The sequence below is a fragment of the Scleropages formosus genome, chromosome 10, assembly GCF_900964775.1.
Source record: "Scleropages formosus chromosome 10, fSclFor1.1, whole genome shotgun sequence".
In the NCBI taxonomy this organism is placed as follows: Eukaryota; Metazoa; Chordata; class Actinopteri; order Osteoglossiformes; family Osteoglossidae; genus Scleropages; species Scleropages formosus.
The window spans coordinates 19359868-19386738 of NC_041815.1; the positions used below are offsets into that span (position 1 = coordinate 19359868).

The 26871-nt window shown below is 44.0% G+C and overlaps 1 protein-coding gene across 1 annotated transcript in view; it reads left to right on the forward strand.

The window, feature by feature from the left end:
* The window catches only part of slc8a2b (solute carrier family 8 member 2b), a 64811-nt gene extending 39877 nt beyond the window's left edge, over positions 1 to 24934 (forward strand). Inside the window, exons 2-13 of the mRNA XM_018742790.2 lie at positions 5944 to 6385; positions 7383 to 7520; positions 8124 to 8351; positions 8916 to 9257; positions 9620 to 10069; positions 10467 to 10843; positions 16156 to 16259; positions 17117 to 17134; positions 18840 to 18964; positions 20401 to 20500; positions 21622 to 21900; positions 22882 to 24934. Coding sequence (XP_018598306.1) covers positions 6035 to 6385; positions 7383 to 7520; positions 8124 to 8351; positions 8916 to 9257; positions 9620 to 10069; positions 10467 to 10843; positions 16156 to 16259; positions 17117 to 17134; positions 18840 to 18964; positions 20401 to 20500; positions 21622 to 21900; positions 22882 to 23258 — 2889 coding nt within the window. The 5' untranslated portion in view covers positions 5944 to 6034 and the 3' untranslated portion in view covers positions 23259 to 24934. The remainder of the gene's footprint in view (positions 1 to 5943; positions 6386 to 7382; positions 7521 to 8123; positions 8352 to 8915; positions 9258 to 9619; positions 10070 to 10466; positions 10844 to 16155; positions 16260 to 17116; positions 17135 to 18839; positions 18965 to 20400; positions 20501 to 21621; positions 21901 to 22881) is intronic.
* The last annotated feature ends 1937 nt before the right edge of the window (positions 24935 to 26871 follow it).

Below are 26871 nucleotides of genomic sequence, written 5' to 3' on the forward strand. Positions count from 1 at the left end.
TCCCATCTTATTGCGAGATGTAGTTCAATCCAATGTCAGATTTAATGAGCTCTTATTATGTAGTACTCAGGAATGATGGTAAAAGCTCCATTAAGTTCTGAACCCAAACCATACTGAGGTGTTAGTCTAAACTATCCGGAAATGTTGGTATTATCTCGGCTGGCCTGGAGTAAGTGTAGAATAGTGTCAAGCCTGAGAAATCCCTTTCTTTGACTCCATGCTTTTTCAAAAGATGCATTGTGGAAAAATGGGCTTCCTGCTTTCACAGACTTCTTCTCTGAGCACGGCCACCCGCTGGAGAGGTGGGATCCTGGAAGGGGTGGCAGCAGGACTAACGCGGTGATAAGAGGAAGAGACAACTAACTAGCTCCGGATTGGTGCTGCTTATTCCTTGGAGCTGAGCAGACAGCTCAGGGAGGGCTGTCACTAGGAGTGCCATCACTGCGCTAACATTGTGCCCTCAGCTGAGTTGTCTCCCAGCTCCCTCTCACAGAGGCGGGTGCTGACACTCCCCCCGGGTACAAAGATAATTGCGAATAACTACAGTTGCTCCCCTTGCTCTCAATGGCATTTATTAGCGCCTTACATTCCTTGGCTGCTGCATTCTCTTTTCCTACCAGAGTTAATGCTGATTGTCTGTCATGGACTGGCCAGGAGAAGTTTACAATATATGACATGTCATATCCTGTTATTACATTCATACCCTTTTCAGCATGTTGTCAAAAATGGCAACAGCTACTGCTTCAGAATTACAAAAAATCTGATGCTGACATCCCTTCGTATATATCCCCAAATATATGGACCCCCAAACATTAAGAGTATACTTACCTCAACTTACAAACGCACTTTGTATGTATGTTCATAACTCAGATTGTTTGTAAATCGAGCCATGATATCAATGAATTCTTAACAATAAAACTTAATACTTCAGTTTATTTATGGGTTAGGTTTTCTTAGATACATCAAATAAAGTTAATTAAAATGAAATAAAAAGAGAGCAGTGAACTTGTCTACCTTAGAATAACTTAAAATAAAAAATACATCATGTGCACAACCTCCTAGTCAGTGTGTTCTGCTTCATACGTGAAAAACACTGTCATGTTTTGTCTGTGCATCTGGCAACACAACAGAATGAAGCGGTAGAGTAGAGAAAAGAGTGTGGCGTGCAGTGTGATGGAGGGTCAAGTAGGGACAAAGTATTAAAAAGCACATACACCCTGCATGTCTCACAGTAAACTTTCACTGAACATAACAAAGTGGCTGATGCATTATGTAAACATGTTTGTCAGCTTTTGTTCGCTTTCATTGTTCAGTCAAAAAAGATAAAGATAGAAGACAGACACGTACCTCTATTTATCTCCTGGGTTGTTTCTGTAAAATTCTCAGATACACAATCGGTCTAATAAATAAAAATGTGCTAAATGGGTGCCCTGCAATAGACTGGCGTCCCGTCCTGGGTGTGTCCTCTCCCCCTCCAGCCCTGTGTTGCCGGGTTAGGCTCCATTTGCCGCAACCCCGCTTGGGGCAAGCAGCTTCAGACGGTGTGTGTGTGTGTGTGTGTGTGTGTGTGAGAGAGTTTCTCTTCAATCTGAGTATGTTTTGCTCCCCATTAATGGCTACAAACAGAAATAAACCCCCAGTTTTATGGAAAAATGAATAGAATAAATAAAAAAGGAATTTTTGTACCTTTGACAATTCGTAGCTGATTTTTGTAAGACAAGGTACAAATGTGTATACATGAACGAATAAGGAACTATGAACTGTAATGCTTGGGGGAAGTTAAAGGACAAGATGAGGACATCAGCAAGTATATGGATGGACATCATCACAGCAGCGATGGGGACAGCTCCTTTTGACGCTAAGCACACAAGTGGATAACGTTTCTGAAGGCATTTTATTTATGTGGATAGCAAGTGGTTTCATCAGCTCAATGACACGTAACAATAAGATGGGAGCTACAAAAACCAGCATATAAGTCACTAGGTCTTAAATAGGAAATTTTACTACTACAAAATATCGAATATTGCATACCCCAGTCTATGCAATTCACATTTCCAGTAGGAATCGCTGAATAAACAAACAGTCGGTACAAATAATTTCAATAACTTTAGGATTAAACTGTACAGAACTACTTGAAATGTTTGATTATAGTATGAGCTTATTATAATTAAGTACATTTTAATTATAATAAGCTTGTGTTTTTACAAAGGAAGCGCTATCTACTAGAAGATGCTGACGTCCAGGTAAAAGCGTGGGGGGACCCAGATTGTGCGGGGGTGCGAGGTGAAGAAAGGGAACCCGGGTCCTGGATGGCCCGGCCTGTCGTCCACCTGTCTACCTGAAGAGCTTCCAAGCGGGAGCTGTCCCACGTTATCAAGGCCGTTGTTTCCGATCCCACCCTGGGAGGCTGTTAATAGGGAGGAGTACCTTGTTTAGGCATGCAGAAATAGACCAGTGACTCACTTTCATTTAGGATAAACGTTTCTCATTTTTCAGATACTATGTGGTGCAGCCACCGGGTCTGAAATTCAGTTGGAACAGCTCAGGGTGTGGGGTGGTTCAGTGGTGCTATACACTGGTTTTGGTTCCTGTGGGGCAGGGAGACAGGTCATACTCTATAACCTTTGGATTCCTGCTGTTTGTTACTCTAAATGTTTTTTGCATGCTAAAAATGAATTTTTCATGATTCCATCCATTCAGGTCAGTTCTGAAGTGCAGAGGTTGCCTGTCATTTTCTTCCATTCCTTTCAGTTTCTTGTGCAGTAAAAAAGTTCTCCTTGATCAATGCAGTCCACTCTGAGATGTTATCCAAGTATCATTATGATTAAACTTGTGAAATGTGCAAGAACTGCACATTTGAAAGGCATAGTGGTGCAGCATACAATGCTAGTGCCTCACAACACCTGGACTGAGGGTCAGACAAAGGATTGTGACTGTATGGCATGGGCATGTTCTCCTTGTGTATGTATGGTTTTCTTTCAAGTGCTCTGGTTTCTTCCCACAGTACATTGCTATGTATTTTAGATGAACTGGTGACTCCAAATTGCACTTTGTGTGTGAACATGTGAGTAAAGAAGTGTTTTGTACCTGGTGTCCCCTACAGGGTGGACCCTGCCTTACGTCCTGCACGTCCAGGATAAGCTCTGGACCACCACAACCCTGCACTGAACAAATAGTCTTTGATGATGAACGAACAAACAAACAAACAGTGAACAAATGCATGAATAAAAACAGTAAAGTGACAGCTAAATAATTTCAGATGTCAGTTTCTTTTGTGTACGTTGCTGGCTTTGTCAAATTAAAACAAAATTTAATCTACATCTTCAACATGTACATTTCAACTGACACATCCGTTTTTTCCTTTGAATACACAGTCGGCCTATACTGAAGGAGGATAGTATAACTAAGGCAAAGAAGCCTACAAAAACTCGACCTTGTACTGCTGGTAAGAAATTCGTTTTCTGTCATGTATCTGTGAAGCTCGAGTAGATCCAGTCATTTCTCATGTGACTGTCAGACCATCATAAAAGCATTATTGGAGGCTGACCAGCAGATGCCAGGGCTGTCAGAGGTGTCAGGGGAAATTTATTTGTATCAGACCTTGCCTTTTCATCTGGGACTACTTTCCAGGGAGGTGAAGTTGCAACAATGAGATATTCTTCATTTCCCCCTTCCTTTATCTAATTGTGCACCAGTATGGCGGTAGAGTGGTTTCCGAAGAACGCAGGACCAGGCTGTGTAAGAAAGGGGCAGGAATTATTGATACCTGCAATTTGGTTTTCATCCCTTGTGAATATGCTGTATGGACTAGCGATTCTGATTGGTCGAGTCTGTAGAGGCTGGAGTGTGATTGGCTGCTTTGGAAGAGCCAAGTGTGAGAGGGTGTGTTGTACGCCCTTTTACTTCGTGTTCAACGGACATTTTAAGTTCATGGGTCTGTTTCACATGTGAGTCTGTGCGTTGCTATTGAGCGGCCCTCTACGCTCTCCCTTTCCCCTCCCACTCTTTTCCCCTCGTTCACTGTGATAGATCATCCTTCCTATCCCTTCACCAAGTCACCATGGAAACATCCAGCCGTGCAGAGAATATTTATGAGTGAGCCGTGGAGCAGGGCTTCCCCCTTTCTCGTTCTCTCAGTGTCTTCTCTTCTCTCCGACGCTTTATCTCCAGCCCTTCCTCATCTCTTTCTCTCTGCCTCACTACAGCATGTCCCACCTCTTCTTACTGAGGATCCACATCTCTCTCAACTCACTTTCTCCTAATTCCTTCAAACTAGCAATCCTCAAGTTAAACATTTTGCAGAATATAAAGAGCACCACTAGTAAGGCAAGCACCTTTCTAGGTGTTCCAGCAGAATGAGCCCTTGTCACTTACTGTACATGCAACGGTAACGCATCGAAGACAAGCCAACCGTATCTCATCTAGCGCTCCCCACCCACTCTTTCCTTGCTGCTTGGTATTCCAGTCATTGCCGGCCTGGAGGTGCTGTCCAATACAGCAGAATGTGGAAGCAGGCCCCATCTGCAATGCATCATGGGAAATTTAATTACCAAATAAGCCACCGGGGTAGTGTGGTGGCAGGTTGACGTATGGTCACGGCCACCGAAATGGTGTTTGGTTTTGTAAGGATGGCTGCACAGTAGAGAATTCGGATGGAAAAGAAGTTCACTCATTTAAGAAAAAAAACTATTTGAACTGTTGTAATTATGTAAAATGCAGTTACTCTGGTTGTTCTGCTAAACCCCAAAACTTTTGTTGTTACCTTTTATGTTGCACCAATGAAAAATTGTCGAGTTTTGACCACAAATACCATTCACTGTTTAGATAATGTATTTTCATGCTTTTGCAGTAATGATTATTTTGCTATTGCTATTTTGCTATGAAGAGGATGTGCGGTGACGGAGCGGGCTTGACCGGGTCCTACTCTCCGGTGGGTCTGGGCTTTGAGTCCTGCTTGGGGTGCCTTGCGATGGACTGGCATCCCATCTGGGGTGTGTCCCCTCCACCACCAGCCTTGCACCTTGTGTTGCTGGGTTAGGCTCCGGTTTGCCGCGACCCCGCTCGGGACAAGCAGTTTCGGATAATGTGCACGTGTGTCTTTCGCTATGAAACCCTGTAGAAATAAAAGCATATTTGTATGATGTGACAACGCGGAGGTCTCACACTGTGACTAATCCACTGCACTGGCACTCATCATAGCTTCCGTTCATACTGAGAAAACGGACACAATACGCAAAACAGGCAGCCACACATGCGCACTTTGCTTAGTACTCTGAACAAATGTTGGAGCGTAGTGCCGATACATATAGCCCAAGATGCACTGGCTTCCTTTCTCTAATTCTTCCACAACAGCTTACAGCTTGGAAAGCTTGAAAGTTTGGATTCATTACACAAACACACGATTTCCGTAGATCTTTCAGATACTGGCCATAAAAGCCTCCTCGGGCAGCAAAGAATCCAGACCCGAACAAAGAACGAGATGGCATTGCCTGTCGAGTGTTTGGCATTAGCTTCTTCAAATTCCCTGCAGCCTGAGTCGCGCTTTGTGCTGGCCGACATTATCTCTGACACAACACTAATGTCACTGTCACCATCTCAACCGTGTCCTGGACGCGAGCATTCTCTCTTGACCTGTCCTCAAGCAAATCCTGGGCCGGCGGCAGTTGCTTGACTTATGGGTGGATTGAGATGAGAGATTTAGTCAGATGTAGATTCGATCCTTTACAAAAGCACTGCACTGACAATATGGACATGCTTTATACATTGTTTCTGTTGGTAGCAAATGATTCTTGGAGCAGTTTATTAAAAAGCTTGAAGGCAATAAGGCAGAATTCACAGGACGTCATGATGATAATTCTTCTTTTATGTGCTCCCCTCCCACACGCTTTATTTCCCCATCCACTCTGGTCCTCCCCTCCCTGCCCCCCGTCTTCCTCCTTGCAGGTGACCTTCTCCCGCTCCTCCTTGCTTTGCTGGTGTCTCCTCCTCTGTCTTCATTCCTAGTCCCCTACATCTGCCCACTCCTGCCGGAGCCATGGGGTCTTTTTCTGCGCCGTCCCACCTTCCCCTGCTCGTGCTCCTGCTGCTCCCATTGCTCCAGCCTGGCGCTCCCGAGTCCCAGCCTGTTGAGGAACAGGAGCGTGCCTCGCCGTCCGTCTCCCCGGAGCTGTATGGCAATGACACGGGTGGCCTCAAGCGCTCTTGCTCCGACTCAGACATGTGCAGCCCTGGTATTCTCCTCCCCGTGTGGATGCCCCAGATGCCCGGCCTGGGGGACCAAGTGGCCCGGGCTGTCGTATACTTTGTCTCCCTCATGTACTTGTTCTTGGGCGTGTCCATTATTGCTGACCGCTTCATGGCCTCCATCGAGGTCATCACCTCGCAGGTACAGTGGGCTTCAAGTCGGTTTTCTCGCACAGACACTCCCAGTTCCCCACTCCTTCAGTCATATTGTTCAGTCATTACAACATAGTGAATATAAACTCAGACAGGATAGGACCTACTTTTCCGAGCTGAGTCCCTTGGTAAAGACCTGCCTCTCAATATTTGCAACAGGATTCTTACCGGATCCTGTTCACTGCAAGAAAGAAGCCTGTTGGTTTTGTCTGTATAAAGATGATAAGGCAGCCATGTTATTTCACTGTATTTGCACCACATTTCTGTATTTACAATAGATTTATTTTAGTTTTCTTAGCTCATTTTTATATGTTTAATCTCTTTCAAAATATTAAAGGAACAGGGGGAGTGCAGTGGTGCAGTGGGTTGGACCGGGTCCTGCTCTCCGGTGGGTCTGGGGCTCAAGTCCCACTTGGGGTGCCTTGCAATGGACTGGCGTCCCGTCCTGGGTGTGTCCCCACCCCCTCCGGCCTTATGCCCTGTGTTGCCGGGTTAGGCTCCGGCTCACCTCGACCCCGTATGGGACAAGCGGTTCGGACAATGTGTGTGTGTGTGATATTAAAGGAATATTTTAAACCTTAATATAAAGATGATAATAGCACCCAAACCAAAGCAATACTTTTTCTCTTGTAATTCTAGCTACAGTTTCAAAAAACACCTTCTCAACAGTATTTTTGTGCAGATATGCTATTTCCGCATCAAGAGGCGGATGAGAGCACTAAGTTCTAGTTGCATTTTTTCTGTGACACATGCTGCATGCAGCTCTGCCCATCGAACAATTCTTTCATGCCCTAATGAGCAAGAAGCTGCTCGCAGGTATTTAGCGTAAATATACTGGCTGGGACAAACAAGACGACAAAGCACGAAAAGAAAGTAAATAGGCCTTGCTAAATCTGGTAGGTTATACAAAACAGCACTTGGCTTGACATTAGTATATCAGTGTGCTTTTATGTTAAGGTACCTTCACCTCTGTAATTGCTGTTCAGGAGAAGGAGGTGACCATCACCATGCCCAATGGAGAGACTTCAGTGGCTACCGTCCGCATCTGGAATGAGACGGTGTCCAACCTGACGCTTATGGCCCTGGGCTCCTCAGCACCTGAGATCCTCCTGTCCGTCATTGAGGTGCACAGCATACGCCGCCCGCTAATGCACCGTACTGGAAAACATAGTTCCAGCTCTTCAGATGTACCCGATTCTCCCAGAACTGTCCCTGCTGATCCTTTGAGTACAACAGAAGGCTCTCTGGTGACACTGTGATGCATTTTATATGTGACTTTTTATGTGTGTCCTGACTGCCATCTCTGGGGTGAACACCACCTTATCCAGTGATTTCAAGGACAAAGTCACTCTACGAGGGGGGCATGGGGACGCAGGGGCACGGGGGCACGGTGGCGCAGTGGGTTGGACCAGGTCCTGCTCTCTGGTGGGTCTGGGGTTCGAGTCTCGCTTGGGGTGCCTTGCGATGGTCTGGTGTCCCATCCTGGGTGTGTCCCCTCCCCCTCTGGCCTTACGCCCTGTGTTGCCAGGTTAGGTTCTGTCTCCCTGCGACCCTGTATGGGACAAGTGGTTCGGACTGTGTGTGTCATTCTACGATTTGATCAACGGTTGCTTGAAATGAATGCAAGAGTGTTTAGACTTACATATTCATCCGTAAAACTCTTTTCTGAAATCCCAAAAGTATGGTCGAGACTGAACTTGGTGCCTTCACTGTGTGTTTGGTTGTAGGTATGTGGCCACAAGTTTGAGGCGGGTGAGTTGGGACCAGGCACCATCGTGGGCAGTGCTGCCTTCAACATGTTTGTGATCATCGGCGTGTGCGTGTGGGTCATCCCTGATGGCGAATCCCGCAAGATCAAGCACCTGAGGGTTTTTTTCATCACAGCCTTCTGGAGCATCTTTGCCTACATATGGCTCTATCTCATCCTCGCTGTGATCTCACCAGGCATTGTGGAGGTCAGTCTGTCTGCCTCTGATTCTGTCCGTTCTTTTAACATCATCATCCTAATCAAATTCAAACTACAAAATGAATACCCCTATTTGAGGACACTAAAGTTAAAATTTTCTGCATTTTTCTGAATTTTTTGTACCTGTTTGGGAATGATGTTTGTCCACGTACGTGTGTCTGCAGAACTGTAGGTGTGTCTCTTCACGTCTACATTACTGCAGCTGGGTGGAAGATATGCGTATTTTGCTCTCCTGAAACATTCACTGGGATGAACTTTGTTTGTGCCAGGACCCTTTGTGTGTTCATAACTGGTAGAAGGCATTGAAAGAGTGTGGGTGCTTTTTTGCTCATGGATTGACTTATGCTAACTGGCGAGTCTCTCCAAGATACTCAGCTCTTTCTTGGCATTTGCCTGTGAGGATGAAATATTATAAGCTGGACTTTTTTCTATGCACACAGTGCATCTGATCCAGGTATCTCTGTCACAGGTACCTGTGTGCCTCTATGGCTACTATGGTGCATTATTATGCCAGGGAATTTGGTGATGAACATTGAGCGTTCTTTGTTCTCAGGTTTGGGAGGCTCTGGTCACACTCCTCTTCTTCCCAGTGTGTGTGATCCTAGCCTGGGTTGCTGACCGGCGTCTGCTTTTTTACAAGTACATGTACAAACGCTATCGAGCAGACAAGCGCCGTGGCATTGTGGTTGAGACTGAGGGAGAGATGACACCCAAAGATGCTGAGATGATCATGGATGGAAAGTTACCTTCCCGGGGGGGCACAGCAGGCTGTACACCCACTGAGAACTGCCAGGATGGGAACAGTTTCACAGGGGCCATCGCTAACCTACCCAACTCAAACAGCACCACTGTTACCATGGAGAACACCAAGGACCTAGATGAAAGTCGGAAAGAGGTGAGCAGCATGGGGCTGGAGGTAGTAGTTAAGGTGTGAAGGGCTAAACAAGCTAACTCTGACTGAAGAGTAGAAAAAGATACCAAAGAAATGAGAGAAATTGAGAAGTAGAAGGGTAAGATGGGAACTGGAAGGATCAGAAAAGAGAAGCTGATTGAAAAGGTTTAGGTACATTTGACTGTGCTATATGGAGGCAGTGAAAAGCATGAATTACAAGAACTGAAAAAAGATTGTGGGTGTATCCATATGTTTCAGCAGTCTCTTCTGTGCCAAAATGTGCGGATACATGATCTTGTTACACGGTGACCATACATCTTTGAGGCTGACCTCCCATACTGCCCCACCTCCGCATGTGTGAGCAGGTCATCCGCATCCTGAAAGACCTGAAGCAGAAGTACCCAGACAAGGAGCTCGACCAGTTGGTGGAGCTGGCCAACTACTATGCCCTATTGCACCAGCAGAAGAGTCGCGCCTTCTACCGCATCCAGGCCACAAGGATGATGATCGGGGCAGGAAATGTGCTGAAGAAGCATGCTGCTGACCATGCCAGGCGGGTGGCAGCCACCGAGGACTCTTCTGAAAAGGATGACCTGGCCACCTGCAGTCACATCACCTTCGAGACCTCTCACTGGCAGTGCATGGAGAACTGCGGCACACTTGCCGTTGCAGTCATCTGCCAAGGCGGCACAGGCGAAAGCACCTTCTATGTAGACTACCGCACAGAGGATGGCACTGCCAACGCTGGCTCAGACTATGAATACAGCGAGGGCACGCTGGTCTTCAAACCTGGTGAGACCAGGAAGGAAATAAAGGTGAGTGAGACAAGAAGAAGAAACTCACAAGCACGTATTCATTTGGTGCTCATTTGAAACCACCTACAGGTAAAAGGGTTAATTGTCAGTCCTGATTCACAGTAGTAAAGAAAACTGATTTTTTTATTTTAAAAGAGTACTGGGAATGAATGTGGCAGCACCTGTACCAAGTCAAAATGCAAAATACGATGGCCCTAGTTCTTGCAGCCAGCCTTAATGCTTCTACAGGAGAGGAAACTTGCCACAGTGTCTCTTTGTTAAGCTCTTGGCTTTATAGTTGTATTACTTTCTTTGACAGGTATTTATCTGTGGAGCACAGACTTTCACACGACCAGTAATGCTGAAGAAACATGAAAATAACTGTGTGGTAAAATTTGCTCCTTTTCCTATGTCTCAGGTGGGAATCATCGATGATGACATCTTTGAGGAAGATGAGCACTTCTTCGTGCGGCTGATGAACCTACGGGTGGGCGATGCAGAGGGCATGTTTGAGAGCGAGGGGGCAGGCATGGCGCCAAAGGGCCGTCTGGTGGAGCCGCTGGTGGCCACCGTCACCATCCTGGATGACGACCACGCTGGCATCTTCACCTTCAGCGAGCGTCTGGTGCGCGTGAGCGAGAGCGTGGGCACCATGGAGGTTACGGTGGTGCGCAATTCGGGCGCTCGAGGCACTGTGATTGTGCCCTACCACACGGAGCCAGGTTCCGCACGCGGTGGTGGCATCGACTATGAGGATGCGCGTGGGGAGCTCGAGTTCACCAACGATCAGACAACGTGAGTCCCTTGCGGTGTGCAAGACAGAGACTCAAACAACCTTTCAGTGCTCAGATCAAGAGAGGCGCACAGTAGATTTTTCCAAGATTTAGTGATACGGTTTCATTTTTAAATTATTCGGGACCCTGGGTCTTTTAGATTTTGATTACTATGTCACAGCAGTAAAATGAGCATCAATATGTTTTTGTTCTATATATAATTAAAACTACATAATTTTACAGCTAAATATTAAGATTACTTGGGCTGTAATAGATGACGGTGTCAGTGGGAGGAGCTGGCTGTCGATCAGGCTAATTTAGCAAGCCACAGAAGACCTTTTACGTTCACTGTCTCCATAGCCTCAGTGTTGCAACAACACTGCATATCGTAGCCACATGTAGGTACTGGCTCGCAGGCTGATGATGAGAAGGGAGGTTACATGAGCACAAATGTGAGCAAGACAGTGCTGAATCCCTGTGGGAACCTGCAATCCCTTACTCCTGAAATGGTCTCAAATGTGGTTGTGGAAGCATTGCCAGGACTGTTTTGGGTTCAATGAACTCTTTGTAGTAATTACTGAAATCAAAACTTGTACGTTTGTTGGAATAACGCCACTAGATTGCCCAGCAACGCCACTGCTTTATGGATGGTGTTGGTACACCTCCATCCTTTCCTTTTCAGGCAGACTTAGAAAGTACTCCATTATTCATCAAGGCCAAACGTTTATGAGCTTCACTTTATAGATTGCCACTAATGTAGGCTGGGAAGAAAAATCCTGACTCATGCCAAACTCCAGGACCCAGAGACATGCCTGTTTATTGTACGTTATTGTTGCTGGTGAAGGTGGAACATATTTGTGTTAGAGCCATGGAATAACCTGGTAACCACAGCAGCGAAATTAAGCTTGACACTGAATCGGTGCTTGAATTTTTAACCACGCAGAATCTAAGTATATCTAGATCTATTCTACTTCTTATTTGATTAAGAACAAATATTGTCCATGATACCACCTGCCATCGGTTTTATAACATGACAAACTGTTTCTCTGATGTTCTGGTTGCATTATTGGACTCTGGTATATTGCTTGTGAAACACGTACAAGTAAACCTTCAATGAGAAACCACATCAGTCGTTGTTGCACATGAATGAGGCTCCTCGTTGTCTCCTTCCCGTACAAGCAGTGTCAATAACTCTCTGCGACTTCCTGTGCACTGCGTGCACTGAGAGAGACGTCGATGGAGACCAGTGACCTTTCTTTCATGGGAGTCCATGACTTCCGTGAACTGTAGGAAGCAAGTTCAGGCTGACCACGAGTGGATGTGCTGTCCCTTGGTGTCTAAATGATTTAGTGAAGTCGGTGATTCACCGTAGTGTCTGTGACAAAATGACAGTGAATTCAGGCTCCATCTCCAAAGAATGAGTATTGTGGTCTTTCACAGTGGTAAGACACCTGGAGCGACGGCAGTTTTATTCATCGCGGAGCTTGTCAACCAACTGACGGAGCACTGTTATGAACAGCGAACGCCTTTTGACACTGACAAGCAAAGCAGATGATTACATCGCTTAACACTTTATTATCGTTGCATTATTTAGAACCCTCGGTGTTTGTTGCTCTGCTTTTCAGAGATCTCAAATATTATATTCACAAGTGTTAAAAATTCCCTGTGTGTCTGAAATGTGTCTGTGCAAATCAAGATTAACAGTGTAAATTCAGGCACTGGGGTGAACATAAATATTCTGTAGTATGTTTAATGGACGATGACCCGGTGTGTTGTTCTGTCACAAACTTACCGTACGTGTTTCTTTACATGACGTACCAACATTTGTCTATTAGTCGCATGTTTAAATCTGTAGCTCTCTGATTTTTGTGGCAATGCCATAACAAAACTCTCTACAATACTGTCCCTCTGAACCCTAAACATTAGTGTTTTTTGTTTTACTCCTCCCGCTGGCAGGAGCAGTGTAAAAAACAGCATCCCATCTACATTTAGCTGAGACTTTTTCTCCAAAGCAACTTACAATGTCAAGGTTATAGTTATTTACCCATTTATACAGCTGGGTAATTTTACTGGAGTAATTTCAGGGTAAGTACCTTGCTCCAGGGTACTACAGCTGGAGGTGGGGATCAAACCTGCAGCCTGCGGATCCAGAGGCAGTGGATCTAACCACTACATTACCAGCTTTCCCATCTACTGAACTGCTGGTCAGTCAGCAACTGTGAATGTTCCTTTCCATCGAGAGAAGCTGGCATTTCTGCAGGGGCTATTGAAACTGCGTGAAGTAGTGTGAGAACTTAGAAAACATACAAGTAGAAAAATACAGAGCAGGTAGGCTATCCGGCTCACATTCTCCATGGAACTTGTAAGCATGCCTTTTTTTGAGTTGCGTGCTTTTCCCGGATATTGTTGATTTACTTGCCATTCTCGGCAGCCGAAAAATAGACCACTGTTCCTTTTTTCCACGAGCTACAAAGCAACACCCAGTGCAACCACTGTCATTTCACATTGGCTCTAATGGCTTGAGTACCAACAATAGCTGCATCAGTAATTCCTCTTACGAGTGAAAGCAGTGTAACACACACTACAGCGGCCTGAATAGCAGGGTACTTTTTACAACACCTCATGTAACTTTTCACATCTTACCAGTGTGAAGTGATTTAAGCTTATATGTTAATTTGATCTGGGTTTGTTGAAATAAGATCCAACAAAATCAGAATATCAATGTTAAGCATGAGCTCAAAGATCTTGAAAAATGCTCCCTGCTTGTATGCATGAGGTTCCCCCAAAGACCTAATATTACTTGAAGGACTGCAGAATATTGTTTCATGCACTGCAATAAGATCAATTGCAGTGCTGTTTGATATGCATCAGTAAGATCGTTTTCAGAGCTTTAATTATATATCCAGTGATATATTCAACATGGCAGTCTAGATGAACACATAAATGAAGCATATCTGCCTGATTTTCCAGAACAAAAGCTGTCTGATAGTTGAGGATAAGATTTTAATTGGATTTAAAAAAGAAAAAAAACCTTTGATTAGGACAAAAATTGACCTTGAAGTTTCAAAGATTAAATCTGCCCTTGTTGAAAATGAGCAAGCAACTTTAACATAAATTTGGTGTCTGCATGTGAAATGCTGCATGATTCTAGCTTAGCTGTTCTTCTGGTTGCCCCTATAGTCACATATGCTGTACAGTTCAAAGTGGGGGTTCTGCTCCCGAAAGTTGTTCATTTCCCTAAAGATGAAGGAAGGTCCATTTTTTTAATCTGGACTTTGAGATTTTTCCAACTGCTCTTTTTTTTTCTTAAAAACATCCTCTTTTTGGGACAACAGAGCAGTCAAGACTCAATGTTTCTGCAGTGCATAGTTGTTTCGCCTACCCTTGCTGTTCTCCACTGGTTCTCTTGCTTTCTATCTCTGAGGACCACTCCTGTGGTAACTTTTACTCAAAGGCTGACAGGAAGAACATGCTAAAATGTTGGCGTGAACGTGATAGTCTGACGCTGTAAAACAACCACTGCCAACACTACCATCTCTCTCAGCTAAATCAAAGTCTTCAATATTAAAATTTATGAATAGTAAAGATGCTGTTGCCAAAGTGGATGGTTGAAGTATACTACATCAAATACGAGCAATGCACTAATGAGTGAATGTGATGAAGGGACTGTTTATTGTGCTAAATCTAAAAAAGGGCACATTTATGACACACCTGGAAATATAAAATGCTTTATTTCTGAGCTGAGATCAATGTCAGCAACCACTGTGCAAGAGCAAATGGGGACCTGGCGAAATCATTTATGAAATTTGACAGAGTTCATTGGTTCTTACATTGTTCTGCTGAACTTAACTATAAAAATATGTCTTATTCGTCTTGTTTGTTTAATAAACTTATTTGTAAGTTTGATTTATTAGGTGTACCCAGGAAGAACTGCGACATGTTTACTGGTTATAGGTTTGGCTAATATGCCTGTGCAGCCAGCCTTAGCTGTATTGATGGGCTCATTATTACAATTATTTGTCTACAAAAATTTAAATGATTTGTGTTGCCTTCGAGGAGTTTTTTGTAAGAAGAGAATGTGGACATATTTTCCTAATACCACCATTTAGTCACATTTACTTATTGGACAAGTAATTAATAATAATGGATGATGGATAGGTGTTTATTTCCTTCGCAGTTCATAAAATTTGAATTAGAATTGTATCTAATTTATCCCATTAAAGTATTTTATCATTGGTAGTTGCTTTAAAACTTTAGTCTGAACCTAATATCAGTTTAAACCATTGATTATTTACCTTGATCCTTGTGGACCCCTGCGTGCACTCCTTTTTTACAGTTGGGCTCTTAATTAATACAGTATGTATTGATTTGTCCTACTTGTTGACCAGCCAATAAGACTGGCTACCAGCTGAGGTAGTATATCCTTACTGTCACTGTCTGAGACACTTAGAAAACATGATACTTTTATGGATGCAAATCAGTATTGTGAAATGTCATTGTACAAATCTGTTGCATGGCTGGGTGTGTTTCTGTGGACTGTGTGTGTGTGTGTGTGTGTGTGTGTGTGTGTGTGTGTGTGTCTCTCTCGCTCGTTCACACTCCCTCCCCTATTCACTGCTGCCCTGTTCCTGTCTAAGTGTTGCTCCTTCTCTGTGATCTACACCCAGTCTGGCGTTCCTTCAGCTTGCTGGCCCCCCTCCTTCTGCTCCATATTGTGAAACATCTGCTTCCCATCTCCTGTCTTCCTGTCCTCCACCTGCCTTTGTTTTCATCCATCCCATCCCTCCAATCCCCTCCGTAACTCTTCCTGTACATCTATGAATGCCACACCCCCAGTGAAGAACTTACTTAAGTTGAACTGTGGTGCGGTAAAGAGGGGTTCAGGTGAGGCATGGGTGCAGCGTTGATAGGGTCTGCATCTTACCTGCCTGGGAAAGAGTGCAGACCAGGAGCCGGTGTGTATGTCTGCCTATGAATTATTCATCCAACACGACATTAAATATTGACGCAGCTCTAGTCTCTGAAGTGATTTAAGTGGAAGCCACACATGTTAATATTTCAGAGGTCGCTAAAGGAAGTAATTATTTCTATCTCTTTTTGTTTCCTGAGTTCATTCCTCAACGTTCGTAGGAATGATATCTTAGCCATTGTGAATCTGGACCCTTAAGTCCTCATGTTTGGAAAAGAGATGCCTACATGTTTTATAGTGTCAACAGAAATTTCCATTCCCTCTGTACCAAATCTGGCTGAGTGTTTACATACAAAAGGTGGTTTATATATCAGTACGTGCAACTGATTTTTTTTTCTTTGTGCTTATTGTGTCTGTGTGAGCAGGCAGACTCTGAAGATTCGTATTATTGATGACGAGGAGTATGAGAAGCACGAGAACTTCTTCGTCGTGCTGGAGGAGCCACGGTGGCTGAAGAGAGGAATATCAGGTCAGCATGTTTATTAAAATGGTCATTCATAGTCGAGCAAAGCAGTAAACCACCGGCAAGCTTATGCCCGTGTAAGTGTAGGTTTTGTTTTGGGGCTCAGTTTCGGCACATCTGCACTTGGTGAGCAGGAGTCGTGAGGCTTCTGATTATGTAATAAAAATGATGGATCAGGATGCAGACAGATCACCATTCTTGAGCTCATTGTGAGGACCGGAGGTTCCCAGTAATTAGCAGCAGCCCATGAAGCAAATAAACAAACACACAGCACCGCTTTCACGAGAAGACGTGGTGGTCACTGAAGGTGGTATGAAACATTCTCCAACAAAATGGAGACAAGCTCACGTAATTATTGGTCATATTAATTGTCTCTGTCTAATTTGAAGTTGTACTCCCAAAGGTGGAACTGAGCAGTTTCTATATTTGGAGGAGGAAGAGACAGAATGAAATGCCATTTATTTATTTTAATCTGGGCTCTCACACTCGATTCCTGGCAAGCCTTGTGTATGCTGCTGTATACCAATTAATTCCTGTTTTAATTCATGCAATTAGTTTATGATCTTTACTGTCTTAACCAATGCATTTCTCTCTTACTCCAGACATGGAATGTGGCACATCATGAATATACACTCACTTAACTCCAATCACGAAATATAATTTAATTACATTTTATGAGCATTAACTTTTAAAAACTCAACTAATTAAGTTATTAATGGAAAATTGGTGCAAAAATGTACAAACACACAGTCTGACAGGACACCCCTGATTGTCATGAATGTATAAGTGTGTTTTTGAATTCTTACCTGCCTTATGGCACTTGTGCAAACCTGTGCTGACTGACTCTTTTTTTCTCATCTCAGCTCTGCTACTGAACCAAGGTAAGGCTGAGCATGTGTCCGAGGCGAGGACATTACATCATTCCCTGTCTGTCATACCAAGGGTGTGTGTGTGTGCGCCGTTACTGTGTGTCTATAGGGTCCCTGCATGTTATATGCCTCTATCCACTCGCAAGAGGTATAAAGTTGTCTGTCGTTGACCACATCCTGTGATGACAGTGCCTTTTCCCTTTTCAAGAAATTTCATCTCAAAGTAACATAACACGCTCAAAATATTTGAAACAGTAAGAAAGTTGGCATGACAGCTGGCCTAGCACTGTGTACACACTTTAGTAGGAGAGCTGTTGTTTATTTTGGGAGCGTGGAAAAAGCAGGACTGAAAAAGGCATGACTTCACCGCTGCAACAGAAGGACAAGGAGACAAAGTGCGCCAGTGCACCATGCAGATGTCATATGGGTGTTTTGCTTACAAGGAGAGGATGTGAAAGAAAACATAGGTACTGTAAACTTATTACAGCACCACTATCATACAGGAGATCTGGGGGTTATGCAAAAAATGAAAAACGCTTATATACATAGTGAGACATATTGGGCTTCTTGGAGCATGTGACAGACCCATTGTGCAGAGAGATGGGGAGTTTGTGCTGGATGAGGGATGAGTTGTTTTTCTAGGTTGTGTTGGGTGAGGGATGAGTTGTATCTCTAGGTTGTGTTGGGTGAGGGATGAGTTGTATCTCTAGGTTTGGTTCACTTGTGTAGAGATGCGCTCTGTCTTCCAGTCAGCGATATCAATCTGAGGTGGGAAAATACAGTTAAGTCACACCTGGTTAACCCTCTCAGGGCCAAATTAATACTAGCAGTAGAAAAAATTTGTACCATTGATGCGTATTTTCAACGTCTGCCTGGAGAGGGTTAAGAGTGATGGGAAGAGGAGAAATCAGTGCAGTGTCTGATCCATGATTAGACACTTTCGCTGAAAGAACAAGTGGAGACAAACTGACAAACCCCCATCAGCGAGCAGCACTCGCAGGGGCCTGTACAGAGAGTTGCCCGAGATCTGCCTCCTTCCTCCTTGCTCCTCAAATTAGCTCATCAGTAATTGGCTGATGTAAGACAGAGCATCGCTCAGAGCAGCATCGATGCGGCTTGATGAACCATTGTGTTGTGTTCTCACCTCATATAACCAACGCTGCTTTGGAAATAGCGTGTCCTCATCCTTAAATTGTGTAACATTTACTAGGTTATTGCCGTTACACGTTTCTTTTTTAATAATTTTAAATTATACTTTTACAATACTTCAGATAATACTATGGAATTTTTTTTTTTACTGATCAAATATATGTAAATATATATTTCCCCTAGCGACCTTTAACCTCAATGAGTATATATAGCTGTATGCTGATGGAGCATATTTGTCTGGTCCTTGTGAATAAACCGATACATATTTCCCATTATGTAACCTTTGTGCTCTCTCTTCCAGACCGTACACCGTACATCGAGCTACATCACACAAGCCATTAGTCAAAATGAAATTTGCACCGCGATGAAAATATTTCATGTCAACACAGCAGTCTAAATACGTGAGCTGACTTGTTTGCTAGTCCCGCCACCCGTCCCCATGTCTCTTCACTTGTACGTTCGTCATCCTTCTCTTTCACTCTCCACCTTTGCAAACTACCCCTTTCTCTCATCATGGCCTCTCCCTCCAACCTTCTGCTCCCTGCTCCATTCTTTGTTCCCCTTCCAGAGAACCAGGAGGGCCAGCTGAGCGCAGAGGAGGAGGAGGCACGACGCATTGCGGAGATGGGGAAGCCAATCTTGGGCGAGCACAGTCGGCTGGAGGTGGTCATTGAAGAGTCCTATGAGTTCAAGGTAGCCAGCGAATCGCTGCTGTAGACCTAGGATATGGAAAACATGCAACCTGTCAAGTGAATTGCTGCAACAGTTAATATGGTACGGAATCTATCCCCATGCATCCAGTGAAATGTGACAGACACCTAGAAAAAAGGTCCCGCCCAGTTTGCCAGCTCACGTGGCAAGTCCTGGGCTGAGTCGGTCCGCTGCTCGGCATGCCAGTGTGAGGGCAGCAGCAAACACAGAGAACGAGACACACACCACAAAGCCCTGTGCCTCACACTGACCCTCTCTTACCAATCAAATGCAGCAAGCACCGCTGCAGCTTTGTCGAAAATGTGCACCACATGCTGAAACGAAATCAGTCACTGCCACTTCAAGAAGCGTACCTCTACGAAATCACACACTTAACACCACGTGATACAGAATCAGTGCATATGAAACACAAATGCCTTGTGTTTCCAAAGAACTTCTTTCTCTAAAGTGTTGCCTGACATCCTTTTAACTGTCAGATTCGACAGGGAATGACACCCAATGGCATACTCAACCCGGTAGGTTGTGCCCTCGACTGCATGAAACCAACCCTGCGCCGGAGCAGGGCCTTCGAGACTCTGAGACCGGCCGCCTTCCTCATTCTGCCCTCTCTAACTTGACTAGTTACGTGTCTCTCTGACTCGAGCACCAGACAGTCAGTGGTGCAGCATCCTCACTCGTATCCAGTTCGTATGCAGCTCTCTTACTGAAAGCCATCGCTGCACTTGACCGTTTCATCACTTTGCTACAGAGCAGCTGTGCTGGATATGACTGGGTTTTCTCTTTTTTTCCCCTTATTCCCTAATTTGAGTCATGGATCTTTTTTGAATATGTGATTTGGCATGAGGGGGGTGTGGTGGCACAGTGGGTTGGACCAGGTCCTGCTCTCCAGTGGGTCTGGGGTTCGAGCCCCGCTTGGGGTGCCTTGCAACAGACTGGTGTCCCATCCTGGGTGTGTCCCCTCCCCCTCCAGCCTTACGCCCTGTGTTGCTGGCTTAGGCTCCGGTTCCCCGCGACCCTGTATGGGACAAGCGGTTCAGAAAGTGTGTGTGTGTGTGTGTGTGTGTGTGTGATTTGGTGTGTGACTCTTTAAAATGATAGGGATTTCATGTAAAATGGGCAGTTCCCCATTCCTTTGCATGTCAACATCTGTCTGTCTCTATGTGTTCAGGTGTGTAAATAATCAAACATTTGCCAAAATCTACTGTGTTTCCAACAATTGAGTGAGTTACATTTTTTTTGCAGGAATATTTAACTTCCATACACAGGAAGGAAAACACTTATTATAAAAATGTATTACAAGAGGTGCCCGACTAAGCAGGTTATCTCACGTGTTAGCTGCCATACGTTGTATTTAACAGTGCTGTCCAGACTTGTCCCCTATAGCGATGGCCATAACGTCTTGTCTCCATGACCGGCAGAGCACTGTGGACAAGCTCATAAAGAAGACTAACCTGGCCCTTGTGATTGGCACTCATTCCTGGAGGGAGCAGTTCATAGAGGCTGTAACAGTCAGTGCAGGTGAGCTGTTGTTCTTGTTTTTTTTTTAAATCACTGTTTAACAGTTGGGGTGGTGCGGTGGCACAGCGAGTTTGGCCGGGTTCTGCTCTCTGGTGAGTCTGGGGTTTGAGTCTTGCTTGGGGTGCCCTGTAGCGGACTGGTGTCCCGTCCTGTGTGTGTCCCCTCCAGCCTTGCACCCTGCATTGTCAGGGTAGGCTGTGGATCACTGCAACCCCACTTGGGATAAGCTGTTGTAGACTGTGTGTGTGTGTGTGTGTTTAACAGTTAACGATGCATCTGTCATCACCTAGGTGGCTCTGTTGACAGTCTTTTAACAGACACAAACAGAACCATGTTTGTGCATCTGCTGTAGAAATGATATGGAGCTCTTTGGTTTGTATTTGCAGCCAGGGCTGGGTGTTCCAAGTCTGTGGAGTAATAGCTTCTCCTGGTGGACAGATGGGCTCAGTACAGAGATGATGCCCGACATCTGTGTGTTTCGCCCAGTGTGCATGCATTCCTTCATAGCTTTGTTACCTATGAATGCACAGAATAAAGTATGTGCTTAAAATGTATTAAATGCATTACCTTCTCGCTTCCATTTCTGTGAATTGTTTCATGAAGAACATTTATATTTCTAAAGAGTAAGTTTGCGTATGTAAGAGAATGCTGACTTCTTGTTTTTGAAATATTGCTTTTTGAAATATAGCTCTTTGTCCAGATATTATTTTTGTCAAATTGAGTGATTCAAAGAGAGGGGGCATGGTGGTGCAGTGGGTTTGGCCTGTGCCCGCTCTCTGGTGGGTCTGGAGTTCGAGTCCTGCTTGGGGTGCCTTGCGACGGACTGGTGTCCCGTCCTGGGTGTGTCCCCTTTCCCTCCAGCCTTGCGCCCTGTGTTGCCGGGTTAGGCTCCGGTTTGCCGCGACCCCACTCGGGACAAGCGGTTTCAGGCAATGTGTGCGTGTGTAATTCAAAGTACAAATAAAAGACTGCATTTATTGTGATTGTCATAGACTAAGTTCATTCTTGCAGTTTTCATGTACACTTTAAGGCCACTCTTGTGTCTGGTGTATATTTTTCTGCACGAGTGCATGATAGAAAGAAGCTATGTGACTGACCTTATTTTTTGTGCTTCTTTCCAGGTGATGGTGATGAGGATGAGGAGGAAGGGCGGGAAGAGCGCCTACCCTCCTGCTTTGATTATGTCATGCACTTCCTGACAGTGTTCTGGAAAGTTCTGTTTGCTTGTGTGCCGCCCACTGAGTACTGGAATGGCTGGGCCTGTTTCATTGTGTCCATCAGTGTCATTGGAATTCTCACTGCCATCATTGGGGATCTGGCCTCGCACTTCGGCTGCACTGTGGGCCTGCGTGACACTGTCACCGCTGTGGTCTTTGTGGCCTTGGGGACCTCCATCCCTGGTAAGACTGGACCTGCCTTTGCCACCACCCTTACACCAATCTTACCTCCTCAGACACTGTTTTGAGAAGAAATCATCATAGCTACTTCGCTCACTTTTAGAAAGGTTTTACTCTTTTATTGGCCATGTCCTAAGTCACCCTCAGGCTCAGGCCACTCTTGTATGGATGAACCAAAATCTGAACTGTTGTGACTATATTGTGAGAATTATGTTATAGAAGTAAAGTGTGAAGTCTTTGAATTGCTAGCTGACTATGTAATTAACTGCCCTAAATCTTGATCCCTCTTTTAAACCAATACACCCGTTCTTCACATAAGGGTTTAACTATTTCTGCAAAATCATCTGTTTAGGAAAGGTACCATGGTAGTGTACCATTGGCTTTCTTGTAAACCGAGGCAAAAGCCAGACTGACGTTAATGAGGGAGAAAAATCTTATGGATTTTAGTTACCGCATTTGTATCTCTTTTCCAAAAAGTCTGATACATGTCTCAAAATGTTGTATGAAATAAAACACTGGTAGTGGAAGTAAAATACCTAATGTATAATGTAAAGTTGCTGCTTTACTGAATAATTATCCCGCTGTATGAATCACGGCTACATGTTTTCATAAGCTGTAGAAGTGCTTTTTCACTGTACGGGATCCCCATTATTGGGGCGTGGAGTACACGTACATGTTTCTGTAGGGACTCCTCCTTCACACGCAGCTGTAGTGGCAGGTTTGTGTCATGTTGCTGAAGTTTACTGGTTCAAGCCCCTCATCAGTAGCCCTTCTACAGTTCCCCTGAGAAATATAATTAACATGAACCTGCTTCAGTAGAAATATTCAATTAAAGGAATGGGGAAAAAAATATAAGCCCCTATCATTAAAACTTTGTGACTGGTAATAATAATAATTTGTTTCAGCTGTGTAACACTTACTAGCTCAAATGGAAATGATGAAAGGGTCTCTTTCCCCGTTTGACTGCTTTCAACTCTGTCTTAGACACCTTCGCCAGCAAGGTGGCTGCTACGCAGGACCAGTATGCCGACGCCTCCGTGGGTAACGTGACCGGCAGCAATGCAGTGAATGTCTTCCTGGGCATCGGAGTGGCGTGGTCGGTGGCAGCCGTGTACTGGCACGTGCAGGGGAAGGTGTTCCGCGTGGATCCCGGCTCATTGGCCTTCTCCGTCACCCTCTTCACCATCTTCGCCTTTATTTCCATGGGTGTTCTGCTCCTGCGTCGACGGCCCTCCATTGGCGGAGAGCTCGGTGGACCTCGTGTCCCGCGGGCCCTCACCACCCTGCTGTTTTTCGGCCTCTGGTTCCTCTACATCCTCTTCTCCAGCCTGGAAGCCTACTGCCACATTAAGAGCTTCTAAAAGCTGAGAAGAGCATGGATGCCCATGCACTCAGAGCGAGTACGCATCCATCCTGTTTTTGATGGCACGGGCCTCAGCCGGGAATGTGCATGGCAGCCTGACATCGTGTGATAACTTCCTTCCAACAAAAAAAAAAAAACACCTCACACACACACAAGCCCATTCATTAAAACTACACATGCATTTTTCTGTTATATGGCCAAACCTACACCTTGGCCCTTTTTTTGGGGGAAATTGGAGTCACGTTTATTACAGCATATCTGGGACATTTGTAACCATTTGCACTGAAACACACACATTCAGCTGCTAGACAGTAAGCTAAGTATTTGTGGGGGAGAACTGATGGAATAAAGAATGTCTTAGAGGGGCAGAATGAGATGAGAGACTTAAAGTGACACAGCGAGTAGAGAGAAGGTTGAATTGAAGGCGAGAAGAGAATGTGTGAAAGAGAGAAGGGGACAGAGGAGAAATACAAGACTGGATGGTGGTTTACTGAACTCATGTTTGGAGGAGAAGGTGCTGTCCACAAGGACTCCCTTTGTTTAGGTGGCACAAAACCACGATGGACTGTTTTGAGGACAGTCTGGCCCTTCTGTGGTCCTGGGGGCTCAAACTGTCACTTGTGTAGGCAAGAAGAAATAGGACTCATCCAGCGTGTTTGTGCAATCTTATGAAATAACAACTTGGTTCAGAATCTCAACTCCTTTTTTTCATTGTCATTTCCCACAAAGCAGTTCTGATCACATTCCCACTGTTTCAATCTGAGGTATGTGGATAGAAGAACTTCTCACACATTGAGAGCATTCAGTGTTGGTCTCATGACTGAAATGGGGAGCATGTTAGTCTTCATGGAAATCTGATGCCCAAGTGGCTTGCGTCATGTTGGTCTGATAGGACACCATTCATCTTCATCTTCTGCATGAAGAGTATCACATCCACCAGTTGTGTTCACAACCACTATGCTTCAGCAGAACCCGAACATTGTGTACATCAAAAATTTGTGCTAATAGAATATGTGTGTGTGTGTGTGTGTGTGTGTGTGTGTATGTATTTATTTAGCTGTTTTACTACTGCAAACACTGTATTCATTTTGAAAAGAGGAGATGATTCTTCATGTCATCACTTTTAAGTGGTATGGTTCATTACATGGGCCAAAAGCATAGGTTTATAGCCATTATAGTGTGAAGTTTGAGGAGTTCAACATCTGGTTTGTTATGTAAAAACTTCACTATCATCTAATGCTCATGTTTTACGGCAGGCAGTAAGTATGTTTGTACTTTGAAAGTAACGGTAGAAATATGTTTCAAAGTCAGTTTTACTTTGAAAGCAGGTATTACAAATATGATATTTGTATTTGTGGCCTTGAAGTTCTATTTCTCTTGCTTTTGTCTCTGACAAAATATTTGGTGATAGAGTAAGATGAAAGTGGTCTTAAAAGAGGTAAGTATCCTAATATATTAGTGTAGTAAGTGTTCAGTGGGTATCTCACAATAATTTGAAAACCTTCCAGAAAGTGTTACTTCCTCTGATATCACACGGTTATTTATTTCCCAAGTTACCTCATATAGCTTCATATACCATTTCAAAGTCAAAGTTACTCTAAAATTACATTCCAAGGAGTGGAGATTTATTTTAAGTCTATTTTGTCAGCTTTACATGGTGTTTAGTTTAATTTTTATTTTAAAATTTAACTTATTGATAAAGCCCTGACATTTCCATTGCCCGAAAATGCTGTGCTGCTGTGTAAGAGGCGCACATTTTTTCAGCTTTGCTCTCATTCAGCTGCTTCTGAACAATGATCAGCGCGACCAGAACTTTAACCAAATTAACAATCAAAGCCAAATAGGAAATTATGGACAAGCCTTAACAATGCAAAAGTAAAATCACTCTCTGCTGTTATGGTACCCTGTATTAATTTGTTCTTAAATCTGTCACTATATATAAAGCAGCTTATTAGCTACAGTTTAACATCTAATCATTTTCAAGGTAACAAAATGAAAGGGGCTAAAAGATTTATTAATAAAGAAAATCAGAGACCATAGATCTTTTCAAAGATCTCATTATTCATCTTGTCAATAATCTGTAGCCCCTCACATGGAAGATTGAAAAAATCCAGAGAACAGTGTGTGGCATGCCATAAATTAATCACACATGTGAACTCCACCACCACTTCTGACCCATCCAACCCTTTGGCCTTTTCCATCTAATATATGACTGTTATAACCCATATCTTAAAATGGGAGTACCATAGAGAAATAGGTTATTTGTTGATGTGGAGTGTGCTCAGTGGTTCAGAACCATTTTCGTGAAATAAGAGCACAGTGAAAATATTCACGTGCGGAAATACGTTTGAAAAAAGCAACAATAACACAGAAGACACAATTACACAATTAGTCTGAGGGGACTGAGTTTAAGTTGAAAGAGTATATTTTGTGTGGGTTTCTGAACAGTGTGCAGTGATTAAATGTCAGAACTGACTGGATTATTGATCTGCTTAGACAGGAACCAGAACAGAACAGAAACAATTTTCCAGTGAGGAGGAAAGCATTGTCGCAGATATGTCAAACGAAGATCTTACTACCATTGTCTTTTTGGATGAAATATGTCCGTCTTTGTGGTAACGTGGTGTTTGTAATGTTTTTTCACACATGTGCATACCCTTTCACTAACTCTTTGCAATGTTGTGATAGTGATGCATGGCAGAGTAGTGGAGCACAGTGATAGCATGGTTCAAGTCAAAATCCACACGCAGAGGAATAGTTCGGTATGTACTGTATGTAGTTTATTATTATTAGTAGTAGTACATGATTGAGTGTATGAAGAGTGTAAACCTACAAGGAAGCACAGAAAATTATAATACAAATAATAATTACAGCATTAAAAGAGAATGGAAGACGGAGACATCCAACCCTGTCCACTCCTGTGCTCTAACACCTTATCAGTGGCCTTCTAAACCAACTGAAACCTGAAGCCTTTAGTCGCATTTAGATACCTGACACTGATCCAGATTTTTTGCTAGGAGACACTCTCTGTCTGCAGTCATTTATTCGATCCTTCAAGTCTTTTGATGACATGCACAGCCCATGACTGACATGTTTCACAGGAGCCATGGAAAGGGAACGTCTCTCATCGTCATCACTATCTGATCACTTTCTCTTGAAATGTGTCTCTTATAAGAAATTACTGCATTTGCCTTTTTAGAGGTTTTCATAGACCTTGCTTGGGTGGCTATCATCGGAATAACGTCATGCTAGCTCTTGCCGCAAATAAGTCTATTGAAGATTGACATTAGCACATTGTGGCTGTAACTCTAGCGACATAATGGCTCACAAAATCACTGCAGGATTGCCGTGCATTTTCTAATGTTTGAGGCATTATTCCTTAACTGATTTCTGTGAAAGCTGTAAAAAAAATGCATCATTTATTGATTTGTGTGTTCATAAACACAAATGAATAAATTATGTTATTCAATAACATTTTATTTATTCTTCACTATTGTTAACTGCTTGTCTAAGTCAGGGGTTGTGGTGGTCCAGAGCTTATCCTGGAAGCACAGGATGTGAGGTTAGTCAAAGGCGCACCTTGTATAAGACTCCAGTCCATTGCAAATAAC